The sequence below is a fragment of the Anser cygnoides genome, chromosome W (genome assembly GCF_040182565.1).
Source record: "Anser cygnoides isolate HZ-2024a breed goose chromosome W, Taihu_goose_T2T_genome, whole genome shotgun sequence".
Taxonomy (NCBI): domain Eukaryota; kingdom Metazoa; phylum Chordata; class Aves; order Anseriformes; family Anatidae; genus Anser; species Anser cygnoides.
In genome coordinates, this window is record NC_089911.1 from 17025285 (window position 1) to 17046131 (window position 20847).

General features: G+C 47.3%; 1 gene segment (V, D, J or C); it reads left to right on the forward strand.

Moving 5' to 3' along the window:
* Positions 1 to 789: 789 nt before the first annotated feature.
* LOC106049913 (Ig mu chain C region-like) lies at positions 790 to 19591 on the forward strand. The segment is given in 5 exon segments: positions 790 to 929; positions 13254 to 13559; positions 15198 to 15515; positions 16627 to 16950; positions 18062 to 19591. Coding segments are annotated over 5 exon segments (1419 nt in total).
* The last annotated feature ends 1256 nt before the right edge of the window (positions 19592 to 20847 follow it).

A 20847-nucleotide genomic window follows, 5' to 3' on the forward strand; every position in this document is an offset into this window, starting at 1 on the left:
TGAGCCGAAAACCATCAGTTTTGGCTCTGCTGGGGGATTTTGTTCCGCCCCGTGTCACTGTGGGTTGTGCTGGTTTTACTTGTAGTAGTGTTTATCACCGTGCTACGTCCCATGACAAAAAACCATGCTCAGCATTCTGGGGACATTTCACCCTTTATGGCCATTTTTCTCCCAATATTCCCATTTCCCTACCTCTTATGTCTCCAAATGCCAGTTTTTACCCCGTTCGACATGTTTTCAACCAAATACGACAATTCTTTACCCCAAATACGACGAAGTTTTCCCCTTTATGGCCATTTTTCCCCAAAACATGGGGATATTTCCCACTCCATCCCCAATTTTTGCCCCCAATATGGACATTTCTCTGCCACTGTGACTCAAATATCGGGATGTTTAACCTTTTTTGGCCATTTTTGCCCCAAATATTGGCATTCCTCAACATTTTTTCGGCCAGCTATTCCTGAAATATGCCGGTGTCATGCCCTTAAAGTCCATTTTTGCCCCCAATATGGTGTTGCTTTGCCCTTTATTGCAGTTTTCTCCCCAAATATGGGCATTTTTTTGCCCTTTGCATCCAGTTTTACCCCAGATACGTTGATTATTTTGCCTTTTGTTGCCATTCTTTACTTTTTTCAGCCATTTATTGCCCATTTCTACCTCATCAGCCTGCACTCAAGAAGCAAAACCCTCATTTTATCCCTCTAGAAAACACCCAAGAAGACAAAAACCCACATTTTTAAGCCCGCAGGGTGCCCCGAGGGGCCCGAATTGAGGCGAAAACGCCCTGAATTGGCTAAAATGTATATTTTTGGCTGCAAAATAGAGGTGGGAGGGGTTTTTGAGCGGCGGTTCGATGCCTTCGCCCCGTTGTGGTAATGCTGGTAGCATTGACCTGTGGGGCCACGGGACCGAGGTGACCGTCTCCTCCGGTAAGTCCTCCTGCCGAACGTCTCGCCACGGCGAATTTGGGACAATTTTCTCAAATTTTGGGCCAGGTGGGGGGCCGGAGGGCGGGCGGCCCCCCGCCTCGGGGGCCGAAAATGGGGCAAACCGGCCGTCGATGGGTCGAAATGCCCGATTTGGGGTCGACTTGGGGGGGAATTTTCGTCTGGAGGGTGTTTTCGTGGCAGAATTGGGTCAAAATGTCGATTTTTGGGTCGATTTTGATGGGGGGATATTCGGTCCAGGGGAGTTTGATGTCAGGACTGGGTGAAAATGTCGATTTTCAGGTCTTTCGGGGGGAAAAATTTCATGTGGCGGTGACTTGGTGGCAGGATCATGTCAAAAATATGATTTTAGGGTCTTTTTAGGGGGCAAAAATGAACTGAAGGCAGTTTGATGTCAGGATTGGGTCAAAAAGTTAATTTTCAGGTCTTTTTTGGGGGGGAAAAAATCATGTGGAGATGACTTGATGGCAGGATCATGTCAAAAATATGATTTTAGGGTGTTTTTAGGGGCGAAAAATTAACCGAAGGCAGTTTGATGTCAGGATTGGGTCAAAAAGTTAATTTTCAGGTCTTTTTTTGGGGGAAAAAAATCATGTGGAGATGACTTGATGGCAGGATCATGTCAAAAATATGATTTTAGGGTCTTTTTAGGGGCAAAAAATTAACCGAAGGCAGTTTGATGTCAGGATTGGGTCAAAAAGTCGATTTGGGAGTCTTTTAGAAAAAAAACAAATCACGCGGAGGTGATTTGTCGGCAGGATTAGGTCAAAAAGTCTTTGTCAGCCCTAAAATGTCTATTTTTAGATTTTTTTTTGGGGGGGGGGGTGGGGAAAAAAGGACGTGTGAGGGCCAAAGGCACCCAGGGGAAGGTTTTGGGGCTTAACTTGGCGTTTTTGTTGAGTTGAGTTTAATAGAGGTTTTGTGTAGAGTGGAAATGTCGATTTTTTTCTCTCCCCAGTTTATATATTTTATATATAATATATAAATTATATAATATATAAATTATATAATATATATATGTTTATATATATATAGAAATTATATATATATATTTATAAAATTTTTTATAATTTATAATTTATAATTTAAAATTTATAAAATTTATAATTTAAAATTTATAATTTTTTTCTGGGGGAGAAATTGCTTTGTTTGGGCAAGATGGGGAGGAAAAAAAAGGACTTTTCACGCAAAATTATGTCAGAAAATATATTTTGATAAATATATTTCTGACAGGGGAAGAGAGAGGACTTTGAATTTTGCAGTTTTTCAGTGTTTTTTTTTTTTAGGGTTTGGCAGTTGGGTCGTCCCTAGGGAGTTAATTTTCTCGGTGGTTTGGTCCCAAAGTTTGAGTTTCTAAGAAAAAAGAAATAGAGATTTCTATTTAATAGGACAATTTGATTATTATATATTATATTAGTCTTGGCGTCGAGCCCTAATTGAGGCTTTTTGAGAGCGTTTCGGGCGAAAGGACAGAAAAGTCCCTGTTTTTAGCGAAAATGGCCAGGGAGGTTAATTAACTGAAAAAATTATTGTGACCTGACCCAAAATAGTGGGTGAAGATTGAGGCTGAAGGACGAAATTTCAGGTAACGTCTCCCTTTTTCTTTGGGCTGTTTTTGGGGTGGTTTGAGTTAAATTTGCCAGGCTGACGTCCCTAAGTCTAGGTCCCCCCAAATCCTTCGGATTTTGTGGCTTTTTTTTCACGGATTTTCTCTGAAATGAGGCATTTTGGGGGCTCTTGGGTGACTTTCAGGGGGTCTTGGTGGCTAAAAATATCTTAATTTTATTGACAATCGCTTTTGAGGCAGTTTTAGGGGATTTTAGTGTTGTTAAAAGTTCACCCAAGTCAAAATCTAATCCCTTTTTTACCCAGAAAAAAGTTTAATAGGACATTTTTTGGGGCAGTTTTGGAGGAGTTTGACTTGTTTTGGACAAAGATCCCTTAAATAATATTATATCATAACCCTTATTTTTAATTCATTAATTAATAGGGACTTCATTAATTTAGACAAAAAACAGGAGTGGCTTGGGACTGTTAGTTATTCTTTTCCTCCCCTCCAAATTTGGCTATTTAACGATAAATTTTGATGCTCTTAATTTTTAAATGAGGCTTAAGCCTGCGTTTTTCACCCATTATTGTCGATTTTGGGCACAGTTTTGCCTTTATTCGCCAATAACTCCACAAAATCTCCCCGCAAGTCTCATTTTTAATTTAATATCCAAAATTAGGGTTTCCGGCACGGCAGTTTCTAAGGGTCTTACGCAGTAGGCAGGCTTGGAAGGAGGCATTTTGTGCTTAAATAGTGATTTTTCTGGTGTTTAGGGCAAAATAGTGATTTTTGGAGAGTTTCTCCTTAGAGTCTTAGTCGTTCTAGGTTGAAAAGAGCCAGGAATTGGGGTTTTTAAGAGCAGAGAGGCACATTTTTAGAGGGGGAACCCATTTTATTGCATTTCTTAATTAAGCCGTAAAAAGATAATTAGACTTTTTACCTCTCCGGCTGCAGATACGAGAATTTTAGCTAAATTCACGCAATAATCTGCTTTCCCCCCAAAAAAAGCAAGCACCCAATTATAGCAGAAAAAGAAAAAAAAAGGAGTAATTTGTGATGTTTAAGGTTTTTAGGTCAAAAAAAAGGGGGGTTATTTGAGGTTGCAGGTTCCATTTATTGCTTAAAATTATTTTAAATTGGTAATTATAATAATAATAACAATATATAGTGTGATATTATATAATAATATAACAAATATATAAAATATATAATGCATTATATTATATATATTATATATTATATGTACATTATATAATATATATTATATATATTATATATATTATATATATTATATATATTATATATTATATATAATATATGTTATATATATTATATAATATATATTATATATATTATATATATTATATATTATATATAATATATGTTATATATATTATATATTATATATTATATATATTATATATATTATATATATTATATATATTATATATATTATATATATTATATATTATATATATTATATATATTAAATATGTGTTATATATAGTGTATAAGAATTATGTATAATGATATTATTATAATTATCATCATTTAAAATAATTTTAATTTATTTTAACCCAAAATCGACTCCAGGAGCTTAATTATTTGCCTGGAGTTGGTGAAAAAATATTATTAAAAAGTTGTTGTTTTTTTCTTCTTTTTCCACCACGAATTTCCAACACTGCGGCCCAAAGCTTTAAAAATATAAAGAAATTAAATTAAAAGTCACTTTTTTTTTTTTTTTCCTCCTCTTTTCCACCTAAAATGGCTGATTTCAGCCCAGCTTGGTGGCCGGAAGTGGCAGCTGCGCTTGTTTTTCAGCTGGCTTTATTTTGAGGTTAGAATTGCCCGAAATAGCTCGGTTCTGGTTTCGAAAACAGCAAAAAAAGGGGAAGCGGGGGTTTTTCACCATTTTTGCATGTTAAATATACGAAAAAAAAAAGAAAAACAGAGAGCAAATCCTGTCTGAAAAAAAGCACCTGTTTTTTTGGGGAAAAATAACCCGCTTTGCAGGTGGCTGGGGTAAACAGCAGCTTTGGGCTAAAACCAGCGGGTTTCAGGCAAATTCATTTGATTCTGGCCGGGTTTCATTTCCCTGAAAATTGAGGGATTCACCTCGAAAAATATCGACAATTTCTAAGCCTAGCTACGTGCTTTAATGTATACATACACCACTCTACCTCGTTTAACGTATAGAAATGTATAGTTTATGTATAACATACCTTATAATATATTAAATATGGAGAGATAATAGATAGAATAATTAGATTTAATTACTAGAATAAATACATAGATAGAATTATTAGATTTAATATAAATATCAAATATAGCAAGCACATAATAGTAATTATTTCTAATATATATATATATATATATAACAAATGCATCCTATATATATGTCAGGCTTCTAATATATATATCTATTAGATATATCTGTCATATTTAATATATATTATATATATGTTATATATATTAGATAAACCGGCTATGTTTAATATCTAAAAAATAAATATATTAGATATATTTATTATATGCATTATATCTAAAATCTGTTGTATTTATTAGATACATAGATGTATATATCGATATATATATTATATCTAATATCTATCGCATATATTAGATATATTTTTTCGTATATATACAAGATATACATTTTTTGTATAGAAACATAACATAAAATACATATTTTATGTATATAGTTTGTATATCTAATATATAAGATAGATATTAGGTAGATATAACAGATATATATATAATATATAATAGACATATATAATATATAATAGATATTGGATATAATTAATGGATATATCTAATATATAATAATTATATAATATAATATATATATTTAACGGATATATCTAATATAAATATATAATATATAATATAGAATATAGAATTATATAGAATATAGAATATAGAATATAGAATATAGAATATAGAATATAGAATATAGAATATATATAATATATAATATATAATATATAATATATAATATATAATATATAATATATTAATATAATACATATAATGGATATCTGTAATATATAATAGCTATATATAATATATAATAGATATAATTAATGGATATATCTAATGCGTGTAATATATCTAATATGTATACCACATATCATAACGAATATATAACGAATATTGTAATTAATATTTAATGAATATGATATAGAGAGAGGATATTGGAGATATAACAGATATATGGAATATATATAATATATATGATATATATAAAATATATATTATATATAATATATATATATCGAATATATCAAATATATATTATATTTTATGGACCTACTATAGGCTATTTAATGATTTATATCACGATAGATAAACTAATTTAATTTAATTAATGAGCTGAAGGAAACCTATATATTTTTATAGAGATATTTGTAAATCTAAACATTAATTAATCGGCAGTAAATATTTCTATATTAACGAGATTTTAATCTTTATAAAACTAATTATGCCCACTAAATTTATAGAAAATTTATTAATTATCTCTATATTAATAAATAGGCGAGATACAAATTAGACATTCTTGATCGACAACCTATAGGCCCCAATTTAACCAAATTCAGCCGTTTTTAGCTAAAATCGAAAGACATTAAAACAGACAAATGAGGGGACAGGAAAGTGCAAAAATTAAAGAAAGCCACCCAACCTGCCCCCAAAAATGCAAGATTTGGGTGCGGAAAGGTGAAAAACCGCAAGTTTTTTTTAATTTCAACCTTTCCGAAGGGATTAATTAGCACTAATTAGCTTGATTAATTTTCCAAATTTTACATTAAGCCACTGAACCCAGTCCTCAAACCACATTTATTTGGCTTTTGCCCCAATTTGGACTTTTTCAAAGCAATTAACGCTTCGCGCTTAACGAGGCTGGTGTGGGGACTTAATGAGCTGGGTTAATTAGAGGCTGCTAGGGACTAATTGCACTAATTGATTGTTGTAATTGGATGAGTTTAAATGCACTGGTTGCTGGGACTGGCCCAGTATGGACCAGTATGAGGGCTCTGGAACTGGAGATACTAAACTGGATGTACTGGGGCTATAGGCTGCTGGTACTGGACCAGTACAGACCAGTAGAGGGGCTGTGGCACCAGTACTGCCTGTACTGGGACCAGTATGGGGGCCCCGGCACCAGTACTGCCCATACTGGGACCAGTACGGGGAATCTGGCACCTGCACTGGTGGTACTGGGACCAGTACGGGAGCACCAGTGCTAGTACTGCCCATACTGGGACCAGTACGGGGGCTCTGGCCCCTGCACTGGTGGTACTGGGACCAGTACAGGAGCTCCGGCCCCTGTACTGCCTGTACTGGGACCAGTACAGGGGTCCTGGCACCAGTACTGCCTGTACTGGGACCAGTACGGGGTCCCGGCCCCTGTACTACTGGTACTGGGAACAGTACAGGGGCCCCAGCACCTGTACTGGTGGTACCGGGACCAGCACAGGAGCTCCGGCACCTGTACTGGTGGTACTGGGACCAGTACAGGGTCCCGGCACCTGTACGGGTGGTACTGGGACCAGCACGGGAGCTCCGGCACCTGTACTGGTGGTACTGGGACCAGCACGGGAGCTCCGGCACCTGTACTGGTGGTACTGGGACCAGTACGGGAGCTCCGGCACCTCTACTGCCCGTACTGGGACCAGTACGGGGTCCCTGCACCTGTACTGGTGGTACTGGGACCAGTACGGGAGCTCCGGCACCTCTACTGCCTGTACTGGGACCAGTACGGGGGCCCCGGCACCTGTTCTGGTGGTACCGGGACCATTACAGGAGCTCCGGCACCTGTACTGCCCATACTGGGACCAGTACGGGGGACCCGGCACCAGTACTGCCCGTACTGGGACCAGTACAGGAGCTCCGGCACCTCTACTGCCCATACTGGGACCAGTACGGGGGCCCCGGCACCTGTACTGGTGGTACTGGGACCAGTACGGGAGCTCCGGCACCTCTACTGCCCGTACTGGGACCAGTATGGGAGCTCCGGCACCAGTACTGCCTGTACTGGGACCAGTACGGGAGCTCCGGCACCTGTACTGGCCGTCCTGGGACCAGTACGGGAGCTCCGGCACCTGTACTGGTGGTACTGGGACCAGTATGGGAGCTCCGGCAACAGTACTGCCTGTACTGGGAGCAGTACGGGAGCTCTGGCACCTGTACTGGTGGTACTGGGACCAGTACAGGGGCCCCAGCACCAGTACTGCCCGTACTGGGACCAGTACGGGGGCCCCGGCACCAGTACTGCCCGTACTGGGACCAGTATGGGGGCCCCGGCACCTGTACTGCCCGTACTGGGACCAGTACGGGAGCTCCGGCACCAGTACTGCCTGTACTGGTCCCAGTGCGGGAGCTCCGGCACCAGTACTGCCCGTACTGGGACCAGTATGGGAGCTCCAGCACCTGTACTGCCCGTACTGGGACCAGTACAGGAGCTCCGGCACCAGTACTGGTGGTACGGGGACCAGTACGGGGGCCCCGGCACCTGTACTGGTGGTACTGGGACCAGTACGGGAGCTCCGGCACCTCTACTGCCCGTACTGGGACCAGTACGGGAGCTCCGGCACCAGTACTGCCCGTACTGGGACCAGTACGGGAGCTCCGGCACCTCTACTGGTAGTACTGGGAACAGTACAGGAGCTCCGGCCCCAGTACTGCCCGTACTGGGACCAGTACGGGAGCTCCGGCACCTGTACTGGTGGTACTGGGACCAGTACGGGAGCTCCGGCACCTCTACTGCCCGTACTGGGACCAGTATGGGAGCTCTGGCACCAGTACTGCCCGTACTGGGACCAGTACGGGAGCTCCGGCACCTCTACTGGTGGTACTGGGACCAGTACGGGAGCTCCGGCACCAGTACTGCCTGTACTGGGACCAGTACGGGGGCCCCGGCACCTGTACTGGTGGTACTGGGACCAGTACGGGAGCTCCGGCACCAGTACTGCCCGTACTGGGACCAGTACGGGGGCCCCGGCACCTGTTCTGGTGGTACTGGGACCAGTACGGGAGCTCCGGCACCTGTACTGGTGGTACTGGGACCAGTACTGGAGCTCCGGCACTTCTACTGCCCGTACTGGGACCAGTACGGGGTCCCTGCACCTGTACTGGTGGTACTGGGACCAGTACGGGAACTCTGGCACCAGTACTGGTGGTACAGGGACAAGTACGGGGGCCCCGGCACCTGTACTGCCTGTACTGGGACCAGTACGGGGGCCCCGGCACCTGTTCTGGTGGTACTGGGACCAGTTCTAGGGTTCCGGCACCAGTAATGCCTGTACTGGGACCAGTACAAGAGGTCTGGCACCTGTACTGCCCGTACTGGGACCAGTACGGGAGCTCCGGCACCTCTACTGCCCATACTGGGACCAGTACGGGGGCCCCGGCACCAGTACTGGTGGTACTGGGACCAGTACGGGAGCTCCGGCACCAGTACTGCCCGTACTGGGACCAGTACGGGAGCTCCGGCAACAGTACTGCCTGTACTGGTCCCAGTACGGGAGCTCCGGCACCTGTTCTGGTGGTACTGGGACCAGTACGGGAGCTCCAGCAACAGTACTGGTGGTACTGGGACCAGTATGGGAGCTCCGGCACCAGTACTGCCCGTACTGGGACCAGTACGGGAACTCCGGCAACAGTACTGCCTGTACTGGTCCCAGTACGGGAGCTCCGGCACCTGTTCTGGTGGTACTGGGACCAGTACGGGAGCTCCAGCAACAGTACTGGTGGTACTGGGACCAGTACGGGAGCTCCGGCACCTCTACTGGTGGTACTGGGAACAGTACAGGAGCTCCGGCCCCAGTACTGCCTGTACTGGGACCAGTACGGGAGCTCCGGCACCTCTCCTGCCCGTACTGGGACCAGTACGGGAGCTCCGGCACCTGTACTGGTGGTACTGGGACCAGTACGGGAGCTCCGGCACCTCTACTGCCCGTACTGGGACCAATATGGGAGCTCTGGCACCAGTACTGCCCGTACTGGGACCAGTACGGGAGCTCCGGCACCTCTACTGGTGGTACTGGGACCAGTACAGGAGCTCCGGCACCAGTACTGCCCGTACTGGGACCAGTACGGGGGCCCCGGCACCTGTACTGGTGGTACTGGGACCAGTACGGGAGCTCCGGCACCAGTACTGCCCGTACTGGGACCAGTACGGGGGCCCCGGCACCTGTTCTGGTGGTACTGGGACCAGTACGGGAGCTCCGGCACCTGTTCTGGTGGTACTGGGACCAGTACGGGAGCTCCGGCACTTCTACTGCCCGTACTGGGACCAGTACGGGGTCCCTGCACCTGTACTGGTGGTACTGGGACCAGTACGGGAGCTCTGGCACCAGTACTGGTGGTACAGGGACAAGTACGGGGGCCCCGGCACCTGTACTGCCTGTACTGGGACCAGTACGGGGGCCCCGGCACCTGTTCTGGTGGTACTGGGACCAGTTCTAGGGTTCCGGCACCAGTAATGCCTGTACTGGGACCAGTACAAGAGGTCTGGCACCTGTACTGCCCGTACTGGGACCAGTACGGGAGCTCCGGCACCTCTACTGCCCATACTGGGACCAGTACGGGGGCCCCGGCACCAGTACTGGTGGTACTGGGACCAGTACGGGGGACCCAGCACCTGTACTGGTGATACTGGGACCAGTAGAGGAGCGCCAGCACCAGTACTGGTGGTACTTGAGCCAGTACGGGGGTTCCGGCACCAGTACTGGTGGTACTGGGACCATTACGGGGGACCCAGCACCTGTACTGCCCGTACTGGGACCTGTACGGGAGCTCCGGCACCAGTACTGCTCGTACTGGGACCAGTATGTGGGACCCAGCACCCGTACTGGTGGTACTGGGACCAGTACAGGAGCCCCGGCACCAGTACTGGTGGTACTGGAACCAGTACAGGGGGTTCCGGCACCATTACTGGTTGTACTGGGACCATTATGGGGGACCCAGCACCTGTACTGGTGGTGCTGGGACCAGTATGGGAGTGCCAGCACCAGTACTGGTGGTACTGGAACCAGTACAGGAGCTCCAGCATCATTACTGCCCATACTGGGACCAGTGCAGGGGTTCCGGCACCAGTACTGCTCATACTGGGACCAGTACGGGGGCTCCGGCACCAGTACTGGTGGTCCTGGGACCAGTAGGGGTCTGTGGCACCCGTTCTGGTGGTACTGGGACCAGTATGGGGATCTCTGGTACTGGTTGTACTGAACCGGGTCTACTGAGGCTATGGGATGCCCATACTTGACCAGTACGGACCAGTAAGGGCCAGTACGGACCAGTGAGTGCCAATAGGGACCAGTATAAACCAGTAAGGACCAGTATGTGGGCTGTGGCGCCGAACTGGGTGTACTGAGGCTATGGAGTGCTTGTACTGAACCAGTAAGGACCAGTAAAAACCCATAATGGACAATAGGGACCAGTGAGGCCCAGTATGAACCAGTAAGGACCAGTACGGGGATTTCTGGTACTGGTAGTACCGAACTGGGTGTACTGAGGCTATGGGATGCTCATACTTGACCAGTAAGGCCCAGTATGAACCAGTAAAGGCCAATAGGCACCAGTAAGGACCAGTATGGGGATTTCTGGTACTGGTAGTACTAAACTGGGTGTACTGAGGCTATGGGGTGCTAGTACTTGACCAGTATGAACCAGTAAGGCCCAGTATGAACCAGTAAAGGCCAATAAGGACCAGTAAGGCCCAGTATGGGGCTCTCTGATACTGGTGGTACTGAGCCGGGTGTACTGAGGCTATGGGGTGCTAGTACTTGACCAGTATGAATCAGTAAAGGCCAATAGGGACCAGTAAGGCCCAGTATGGGGATTTCTGATACTGGTAGTACTAAACTGGGTGTACTGAGGCTATGGCGTGCTAGTACTTGACCAGTATGAACCAGTAAGGCCCAGTATGAACCAGTAAAGGCCAATAGGGACCAGTAAGACCCAGTATGGGGATCTCTCATACTGGTGGTACTGAACTGGGTCTACTGAGCCTATGGGGTGCTAGTACTGGAACCAGTAAGGACCAGTAAAGACCCATAAGGGACAACAGAGTCCAGTGAGGACCAGTAAGGACCAGTATGGGGATTTCTGGTACTGGTAGTACTAAACTGGGTCTACTAGAGCTATGGTGTGCTAGTACTTGACCAGTATGAACCAGTATGAACCAGTAAAGCCCAATAGGGACCAGTAAGGACCAGTATGGGGATCTCTGATACTGGTCGTACTGAATTGGGTGTACTGAAGCTATGGGGTGCTAGTACTGGAACCAGTAAGGACCAGTAAAGACCCATAAGGGACAACAGAGTCCAGTGAGGACCAGTAAGGACCAGTACGGGGATTTCTGGTACTGGTAGTACTAAACTGGGTCTACTAGAGCTATGGTGTGCTAGTACTTGACCAGTATGAACCAGTAAGGCCCAGTATGAACCAGTAAAGGCCAATAGGGACCAGTAAGGACCAGTATGGGGATCTCTGATACTGGTGGTACTGAACTGGGTGTACTGAGGCTATGGGGTGCTAGTACTTGACCAGTATGAACCAGTAAAGCCCAATAGGGACCAGTAAGGACCAGTGTGGGGATCTCTGATACTGGTCGTACTGAACTGGGTGTACTAGAGCTATGGGGTGCTAGTACTTGACCAGTATGAACCAGTAAGGCCCAGTATGAACCAGTAAAGGCCAATAGGGACCAGTAAGGACCAGTATGGGGATCTCTGATACTGGTGGTACTGAACTGGGTGTACTGAGGCTATGGGGTGCTAGTACTTGACCAGTATGAACCAGTATGAACCAGTAAAGCCCAATAGGGACCAGTAAGGATCAGTATGGGGATTTCTGGTACTGGTAGTACTAAACTGGGTGTACTGAGGCTATGGGGTGCTAGTACTTGACCAGTATGAACCAGTATGAACCAGTATGAACCAGTAAAGGCCAATAGGGACCAGTAAGACCCAGTATGGGGATCTCTGATACTGGTGGTACTGAACCGGGTCTACTGAGCCTATGGGGTGCTAGTACTGGAACCAGTAAGGACCAGTAAAGACCCATAAGGGACAACAGAGTCCAGTGAGGACCAGTAAGGACCAGTACGGGGATTTCTGGTACTGGTAGTACTAAACTGGGTCTACTAGAGCTATGGTGTGCTAGTACTTGACCAGTATGAACCAGTAAGGCCCAGTATGAACCAGTAAAGGCCAATAGGGACCAGTAAGGACCAGTATGGGGATCTCTGATACTGGTGGTACTGAACTGGGTGTACTGAGGCTATGGGGTGCTAGTACTTGACCAGTATGAACCAGTAAAGCCCAATAGGGACCAGTAAGGACCAGTATGGGGATTTCTGGTACTGGTGGTACTGAACTGGGTCTACTGAGCCTATGGGGTGCTAGTACTGGAACCAGTAAGGACCAGTAAAGACCCATAAGGGACAACAGAGTCCAGTGAGCACCAGTAAGGCCCAGTACGGGGATTTCTGGTACTGGTAGTACTAAACTGGGTCTACTAGAGCTATGGGGTGCTCGTACTTGACCAGTAAGGACCCATAAGGCCCAGTATGTCCCAGTATGTCCCAGTATGTCCCAGTATGTCCCAGTATGTCCCAGTAAGGCCCAGTAAGGCCCAGTAAGGCCCAGTAAGGCCCCGTATGACCCAGTATGGCCCAGTATGACCCAGTACATCCCAGTACGTCCCAGTACGTCCCAGTCTGACCCCCCCCCTCCCCCTTTTCCCTCCCCCAGACTCCCCCCGCGGCCCCACCCTCTTCCCGCTGCTCTCCTGCGGCTCGTCCTCCTCGTCGCTCTACGCCGTGGGCTGCGTGGCCGTGGGCTACGTCCCCGGCGGCGTCACCCTCACCTGGACGAACGCGATCAACGACAGCGTGGCCGCCCCCAAAGCCGTCGCCTTCCCAGAAGCCCGCGGGGCCGGGGGCAACATGGCCGCCAGCCGGCTGCAGCTGCCGCTGCAGGACGGGAAGGCGCAGCAGCCCTTCTACTGCCGCGCCGCCCACCCACACGGCAACGCCGTGGTGAAGATCATCAACCCCGGTGAGTAGCGGTGGTGGCCTCCTCCTCCTCAGTGTATCCTCCTCAGTGTATCCTCCTTGTTGTATCTTCCTCCTGGGCGTCCTCCTCGTTGGTGGCCTCCTCGTTGTGTCTTCCTCGTTCCCGTCCTTCTTGTTTTGGCCTCCTCGTTGGTGTATCTTCCTCATTCATGCCTCCTCGTTGGTGGCCTCCTCGTTGGTGGCCTCCTCATTGTGTCCTACTCATTGGTGTCCTCGTCATTGTAGCCCCCTCATTGGTGTCCTCCTTGTAGTATCTTCCTTGTGGGTCTCCTCGTTCACGTCCTCCTTGTTGGTGTCCTCCTTGTTGGTGTCCTCCTTGTTGGTGTCCTCCTTGTTGGTGTCCTCCTTGTAGTATCCTTGTCGCTGTGTCCTCCTCATTGTATCTTCCTCATTCATGTCCTCCTCGTTGGTGTCCTCCTCGTTGTATCTTCCTCATTCATGTCCTCCTCGTTGGTGTCCTCCTCGTTGTATCTTCCTCATTCATGTCCTCCTCGTTGGTGTCCTCCTCGTTGTATCTTCCTCATTCATGTCCTCCTCATTGGTGGCCTCCTCATTGGTGGCCTCCTCACTGTGTCCTCCTCATTGTAGCCCGCTCATTGGTGTCCTCCTTGTTGGTATCCTCATTGTATCCTCCTCATTCCCATCCTCCTCGCTCCCATCCTCCTCGTTCCCATCCTCCTCGTTGGTGGCCTCCTCGTTGTATCTTCCTTGTGGGTCTCCTTGTAGTATCTTCCTCGTTGGTGGCCTTCTTGTTTTGTCCTCCTCGTTGGTGGCCTCCTCATTGTGTCCTACTCATTGGTGTCCTCCTCGTTGTAGCCCCCTCATTGGTGTCCTCCTTGTTGTATCTTCCTTGTGGGTCTCCTTGTAGTATCGTCCTCCTCATTGGTGGCCTCCTCGTTGGTGTCCTCCTCGTTGGTGGCCTCCTCATTCCCGTACTCCTTATTGTATCTTCCTCGTTGGTGGCCTCCTCGGTCTTCTCCTGAGCCTCCTCTTGGTCCTTCTTGGTCCTCCATCTTCTCCTGAGCCTCCTCTTGGTCCTTGGTCCTTCTCCTTCTCCTGAGCCTCCTCTTGGTTTGTCCTCCATCTTCTCCTGAGCCTCCTCTTGGTCCTCCATCTTCTCCTGAGCCTCCTCTTGGTCCTTCTTGGTCCTTCTCCATCTCCTGAGCCTCCTCTTTGTCCTCCATCATCTCCTGAGCCTCCTCTTGGTCTTCTCCATCTTCTCCCGAGCCTCCTCTTGGTCCTTCTTGGTCCTTCTCCATCTCCTGAGCCTCCTCTTGGTCCTCCACCTTCTCCTGAACCTCTTTTTGGTCCTTCTTGATCCTCCTCCACCTGAGCCTCCTCTTGGTCCTTCATCTCCTCCGATCTTCTCCCGAGTCCTCCTCTTGGCCCTTCTTGGCCCTTCTTGGCCCTTCTTGGCCCTTCTTGGCCCTTCTTGGCCCTTCTTGGCCCTTCTTGGTCCTTCTCCTTCTCCTGGTCTTCTCCTCCACCTCCTCCTGAACCTCCTCTTGACCCTTCTCCACCCTCCACCTCCTCCTGAACTTCCTCCTGCTCCTCCACCTCCTCCTCCTCTTCTCCCCCACCCCCCCTTAACCCTCTCCCCTCCCCCCCCCAAAAAAACCAGGCTTCCCGGTCGTCCCCGTCCCCCCGGTCGTCTCCATCCACCCCCCGTCCCGCGAGGACTTCGAGGGCCCCTACAGGAACTCCAGCCTCCTCTGCCGCGTCCACGGGCCTCGCCGCCTCACCGCCGTCTCCTGGCTGAAGAACGGCGCCGCCGTCACCTCCGGCGCCGTCACCACCGGGGCGGTGACCGAGGGCACCGGCGCCTACGTCACCGACAGCCACCTGAGCGTCACCGAGGCCGAGTGGGACGCCGGCACCATCTACACCTGCCAGGTGGACGGGGAGATGAGGAACACCAGCAAGGCCCTGGAGTGCGGCTGTAAGTGGTCACCTCACGTTGGTTTTTTTTGGGGGGGAAATGACCAAAATCCCAATTTTGGTGCCACCAAACCCATCCTTGAAACTAAGGTCAGGTAGAAACGATATCTTCAGCCTTATTTTTGGGGAGGAACCAGCCAAAATCCAAATTTTGGTTCCACCAAACCCATCCTTGAAACTTAGGTCAGGCAGAAGTGATGCCCTCACCTTTATTTTTGGGGAGAAACCAAGCAAAATCCAAATTTTGGTTCCACCAAACCCATCCTTGAAACTTAGGTCAAGCAGAAGTGATGCTCTCACCTTTATTTTTGGGGAGGAACCAGGCAAAATCCCAATTTTGGTGCCTCCAAACCCATCCTTGAACCTTAGATAAGTCAGAAGTAATGCCCTCACCTTTATTTTTGGGGAGAAACCAGGCAAAATCCCGATTTTGGTGCCACCAAACCCATCCTTGAACCTTAAGTAAGAAAGAAGTAATGCCCTCACCTTTATTTTTGGGGAGGAACCAGCCAAAATCCAAATTTTGGTGCCACCAAACCCATCCCTGAACCTTAAGTCAGGTAGAAACGATATCTTCAGCCTTATTTTTGGGGAGGAACCAGCCAAAATCCCAATTTTGGTGCCTCCAAACCCATCCTTGAACCTTAAGTAAGATAGAAGTGATGCCTTCACCTTTATTTCTGGGGGGGAACCAGGCAAAATCCCAATTTTGGTGCCACCAAACCCATCCCTGAACCTTAGGTAAGATAGAAGTGATGCCTTCACCCTTATTTTTGGGGAGGAACCAGCCAAAATCCCAATTTTGGTTCCACCAACCCCATCCCTGAACCTTAGATGAGGTAGAAATTATGCCCCCACCCTTATTTTTGGGGAAGAAACAGGGAAAATCCCAACTTTGGTTCCACTAAACCCATCCTTGAACCTTAGAGAAGGTAGAAGTGCTGCCCTTACCCTTATTTTTTGGGGAAAAAACAGGCAAAATCCCAACTTTAGTGCCACCAACCCTGTCTTTCTCATCGTTTGGGCACACCTGCTTATTTTTTTGGGGGGCGGGGGGAAAAAAAAAACCCAACTAAACCCCAACGCCCCTGCTCACCGACCTCTTCCGGTAGATAAACCCGAGAGCAGCGACATCACGGTCCGCGTGCTCCCCCCGTCCTTCGTGGACATCTTCAATGAGAAGGTGGCCAAGCTGACCTGCAAGGTGAGCAACCTGCCCACCGTGGAGGGGCTGGTCATCTCCTGGTTCAAGGAGGACAGGCAGAAGCTGGAGACCAAGACCACACCCCGCGTCCTCCAAGCCAACGGCCTCTACTGGGTGGAAGGGGTGGCCAGCGTCTGCGCCGACGAGTGGAACAAGGAGGAGGTCTACACCTGCAAGGTCAGCCACCCTGAGCTGCTCTTCCCCGTCGAGGAGAAGCTGCAGAAGGCCACCGGTGAGTCCTCTCGCCAAATTGGGGGGGGGGGGAAGGGGGAAATCGCAACTCTCCTCCTCCATTTATTGAATTTATTTCACCAAAAAATTGAGAAATGGGAACGCGATCGATTGCTTGTGGCTCTCTTCCTCCATTTATTGAATTTATTTCACCAAAAAATTAAGAAACGAGAACGCGATCGATTGCTTGCGGCCCTCTTCCTCCATTTATTGAGTTTATTTCACCAAAAAATTAAGAAATGAGAACGCGATCGCATCGCTCCTTGATTTTTTTTGCTAGTTTTGGGGAGAAAAGGTGGTGTTGGTGTCGCTGATGCTATTTTTTTTCCCCATATCTGCAAAAAAAAAAAAAAAGGAGGTGTGATTGCGTCGCGGATTTGCGAACGTAGGGAAAGAGCGCTGCGAATTCATCGAGGATTCGGAAATGTAGGGAAAAAGTGCTGCAATTGCATCACAGATTCGAAAAAAAAAAAAAAACAGAAAAAGTGTGGTGTGATTGTATCACAAATTTGCAAAAAAATGAAGAAAAGGCATTGAAATTTCATCTCAACTTTGCAAGAACAAAGAAAACGTGTCGCAATCGCACTGCAAATTTGGAAAAACAAAGAAAATGTGTTCCAATTACATCACAATTTTGCAATAACAAAGAAAAAGCATTGCAATTGCACCGCAAATTCATAAAAAAACAAAGAAAAGGTGTTGCAATTGCATTGCAAATTTGCAAAAATTAAGAAAAGGTGTTGCAGTTCCATCCCAAATTAGTAAAAATCGAAGAAAAAACATTGCAATCGCATCTCAGATTTGGCAAAACAAAGAAAAAACGTTGCAATCGCATCTGAAATTTGGAAAAACAAAGAAAAAGCGTTGCAATCGCACCTGAAATTTGCAAAAACAAAGAAAAAGCATTGCAATCACATCTGAAATTTGCAAAAACAAAGAAAAAGCATTGAAATTGCATCTGAAATTTGCAAAAACAAAGAAAAAGCACAGAAATCGCACTGGAAATTTGCAAAAACAAAGAAAAAGCGTAGCAATCTCACCGCGGATTGGCAAGAAAAGTGAATAACGAGCGCTCCAATTGCATCCCACCCCCCCGTCTCCCTTCCTTGCAGAGCGCGACGCCAAGCCCCCCGCCCTCTACGTCTTCCCCCCTCCTCCGGAGCAGCTCAGCGCCCACGAGACCGCCACCGTCACCTGCTTGGCCAAGGGCTTCAACCCTCCGGACCTCTTCATCCGCTGGCTGCGCAACGGCGAGCCCTTGCCGGCCTCCGACTACGTCACCATGCCGCCCGCCGCCGAATCGCAGTCGGCGCGCACCTACTTCACCTACAGCGCCCTCAGCGTGGCCACCGACGACTGGGGGGCCGGCAACGTCTTCACCTGCTTGGTCGGCCACGAGCGGTTGCCCTTGCAGGTGGCCCAGAAGTCGGTGGACAAGTCCTCGGGTAAACCCACCTCGGTCAACGTCTCCCTGGTGCTCTCCGACACCGCCAGCTCCTGCTATTAAAAAAAATCATCATCATCATCCCCCCCTCCTCCTCCTCCTCCCTCCATCGGTTTCGCATCAACGTGTTCAAGACGCCCCCCCCCCCCCAAAAACCAGTTGTTTCAGTGCAAAATGTATTTAACTCTCTTCCTCTCCCCCAAAAAACTGTTGTTTTTTTTTTTTTTGCAATGCAGAACGTCTTCAACTGCCCCCCCATAATTCGTTTTTTTTTTTCCAACGTGGGATGTTATAATCCCCCCAGAATTCATTTTACAGGGTGGAACTTCTCAAAACCTCCATTAAAATCTGTTTTTTTTTTCAACACCCAAACATGCCTGATTCTCCCCAAAATCTGCTTTTTGCTGTGCAAAACATATTAAAACATCCATCGAAACTCTTTTCCGCAACACAAAACGCCTTCAACCGCCCCCAAAATTCGTTTTCTTTCAACGTGGGATGTGTTGAGATCCCCCCCAGCTTTCATTTTGCAGTGTGAAACGCGTTGAAGTCTCCCAAAACTTGGCTTTTCCGATGCAAAATGTGTGAAAACATCCCTGAAAATGGGTTTTTGCGACCAGGAACACGTTCAAGTCTCCCCAAAATTTCATTTTGCGGTGCCAAACATCCCTTAAAAAACGTGTTTCTGCAATGCAAAATGTGTTAAAGTCCCCCAGAAGCTGTTTTTTGCCGTGCAAAATCTCATAAAGTCCCCTAAAAATGTGTTTTTGCGATGGGAAACGTGCTAAAATATCCACCCAAACGGCTTTTTGCGTTGTTAAATGTGTTAAAGTCCCCCCAAAAGCTGGTTTTTGCAGTGGGAAAAGTGTCCAGATTCCACCAAAACGTGTTTCTGCAGGGCAAAATGTGCCAAAAAGCCCCTCAAAATGTTTCTGCAATGCCCCAAAAAAATGTTTCTGCAATGCAAAATGTTTAAAAATTCCCCAGAAATGTTTCTGCAGTGCAAAAAAAAGCCTTGTTCCTTCGATGCGAAATGTACCCCAGATCCCCCAAAACTCTGTTTCTGCAACCCCAAAACTTGTCAACCTCCCCCCCTCGAGACTTGTATCCGCGGTGCAAAACCTGTGACCCCCCCCCTGCCCCCTCCCCGGGGGCGAACCGACGGAAATAAAGCAAAACGATGGATTTTTGTTGGAAAGCAGACCAAAAGCTCACTTTTGTCCGGGCTGGGCAGGGCGGGGGGCGCGCGGCGGTGCAGGCGGCGGCTCTGTGCATCGCGGGCCCTGCTGATCCTTTGCTTCGTGCTCTTTGCGTCGTGGCCTTTGCAAATCCTTTGCGTAATCCTCTTTGGATCATGGCCTTTGGAAATCTTTTCCTCTTGCTCTTTGCAGCGTGGTCTTTGCAAATCTTCCCTTCGTCCTCTTCGCATCTTGGTCTTTGCATCATGTTTTTTGCAAATCCTTTGCTTCGTCCTCTTCGGATCGTGGCCTTTGGAAATCTTTGTGTCGTGGGCTTTGCGATTTTTTCCTTCATCCTCTTTGCATCGTGGTCTTTGCGTCTTGGTCTTTGCAAATCCTTTCCATCTCTTTGCATCTCGGTTTTGCATCCCGTTCTTTGCAAATCCTTGCATCATGGTCTTCGCATCAAGGTCTTTGTAAATCCTTCCTTCGTCCTCTTTGCGTCTTGGTCTTTGCAAATCCTTTCCATCTCTTTGCATCTCGGTCTTTGCATCCTGTTCTTTGCATCCTGTTCTTTGCAAATCCTTGCATCATGGTCTTCGCATCAAGGTCTTTGTAAATCCTTCCTTCGTCCTCTTTGTGTCTTGGTCTTTGCATCTTGGTCTTTGCAAATCCTTTGCTTAATCCTCTTTGGATCATGGTCTTTGGAAATCTTTGCCTCTTGCTCTTTGCATCTTGGTCTTTGCATCGTGTTCTTTGCAAATCTTTCCTTCGTCCTCTTTGTATCTTCGTCTTTGCACCTCGGTCTTTGCAAATCTTTGCATCTTGGTCTTTGTAAATCCTTTGCGTCTCCTCGCAGCCTTCTCCTTGCGTCGTGGTCTTTGCAAATCCTTTGCTTGGTCCTCTTTGGATCATGGTCCTTGCAAATCTTTGCGTCTTGGTCTTTGCATCTTGGTCTTTGTGTCTTGGTCTTTGCATCTTGGTCTTTGTAAATCCTTTTTCTTGCATCTCCTTGCATCCTGGTCTTTGCATCTTGGTCTTTGCATCATGGTCTTTGCAAATCTTTCCTTCGTCCTCTTCGCATCTTGGTCGTGTTTTTTGCAAATCCTTTGCTTCGTCCTCTTTGGATCATGGCCTTTGGAAATCTTTGTGTCGTGGGCTTCACAAATCTTTCCTTCGTCCTCTTCGTACCTTGGTCTTTGCGTCATGGTCTTTGCAGATCCTTTGCATCATGGTCTTTGGAAATTCTTGCTCCTTGGTCTTCGCACCTTGGTCT